Source organism: Terrapene carolina, unplaced genomic scaffold, assembly GCF_002925995.2.
Source record: "Terrapene carolina triunguis isolate 2854851 unplaced genomic scaffold, T_m_triunguis-2.0 Scaffold31653, whole genome shotgun sequence".
Classification (NCBI taxonomy): Eukaryota; Metazoa; Chordata; order Testudines; family Emydidae; genus Terrapene; species Terrapene triunguis.
The window spans coordinates 1-1,218 of record NW_020696004.1 but is presented as its reverse complement, the minus strand read 5'-3'; the positions used below and the strand labels follow the sequence as shown (position 1 = coordinate 1,218).

The 1,218-nt window shown below is 67.2% G+C and overlaps 1 protein-coding gene across 1 annotated transcript; it reads right to left on the bottom strand.

The window, feature by feature from the left end:
* Nucleotides 1–398: 398 nt before the first annotated feature.
* Nucleotides 399–1,212, bottom strand: LOC115271501 (zinc finger protein 436-like; the record flags this gene model as incomplete). The annotated part of the gene is made up of 3 exons (XM_029914134.1): nt 399–525; nt 707–777; nt 1,158–1,212. Coding segments are annotated over 3 exons (253 nt in total), but the record flags the coding sequence as incomplete, so codon positions are not given.
* Nucleotides 1,213–1,218: the final 6 nt, after the last annotated feature.

The window sequence follows — 1,218 nt, the reverse complement described above, 5'->3', positions numbered from 1 at the left end:
GTGCCCCCTGTAAAGGAGTCAGGGATCTCAACACACAGTGAGGGGCCAAATGGCTCAGGGAGTAGCTGGGCCGTTCCTAGCCCTACAGAGAGAGCAGAAGCCCTGCTGGGCACGGGGCTGCCTTGGGAGGGGGATAGAGGGATTCGGTGCGTGTGTGAACCGGAGCAAGGAAATGCAGCCACCTGTGCCCTGGAGATCCCTGGGGGAGGGGATCAAACTACCCCCTATGAATCTCCTTCCAGTGAGGGGCTGTGGGGGGTGACAGTCTCTCCTGTGGGGTTTGGGGCAGGGGCCAATCCCCCAGAAATCTACGGGGCCAGGGAAGAGCCCTGAGCCGAAGCTGTCCGGGGCTTCCCGCTACATCAGCGCCGCTGCCCCTCGGGTATCAGGAGCCTCACCCAGCGAGATCAGAGTCTGGTAATTCTCCTGCATGACGTCCCTGTAGAGCTGCCTCTGCCCTTCGTCCAGGAGCCCCCACTCCTCCCGGGAGAAATACACGGCCACCTCCTCGAACCCCACCGGCGCCTGGAACCAGAAGGGACCCCGCTCAGCACCTGCCGCTCCAGCCACGGCCCCCAGCGCTGGCTCAGAGGGCGGGCAGCGAGGGGCACCGCTGGGAGAGCCCCAAGGGGGAGTGTGTGCAGCAGGAGCCAGGGGGAAGGTGCAGTGATCACTGTCCGATCGCACATCCCGCTGCGCATCTCACCTGGTAGCCAGCCGCAGCGACCACCAGCTCCAGTGCCGGGCCGCTCCCCTCCTCGCCCAGGGCAGGCCGATCTGTGGGGAGGACAGGGAGGTCAGAGGCCAGGGCACAGCCCCACGGGGATGTGTGTATGGCCCCCTATGGAGCTAACCGCTCTGCTGGAGATCCGTGGCTGGCACAACGTCCAGAGGGCCCTGCTGGGGTCATGCTCATCCTAGGGCACCTGGGCAGCTGCTGGGATCGCCAGCCCCCTTGGCACAGCTCCCAGCCCCACGGAGCCACCTCTCTGCTGCTCCCCCGGGATCTGGGGCGTGTGAACCCCGCTGGCAGCCTCCGGGGCACGAGACACAAACACTCGCTGAGTCTGTTGCAGCCACACACCCGGAGCCCAGCTCCGGAGCTCCAGCAACTCCGGATTTCAGCCCTGCTGCCCCCGCCCCCAGCCCCGCCGTACCCACGTCCTGCCGCTCGCGGGGCTCCGGCAGCGGCTTGTCCGGGGAGCCCCGGGGGAGCCG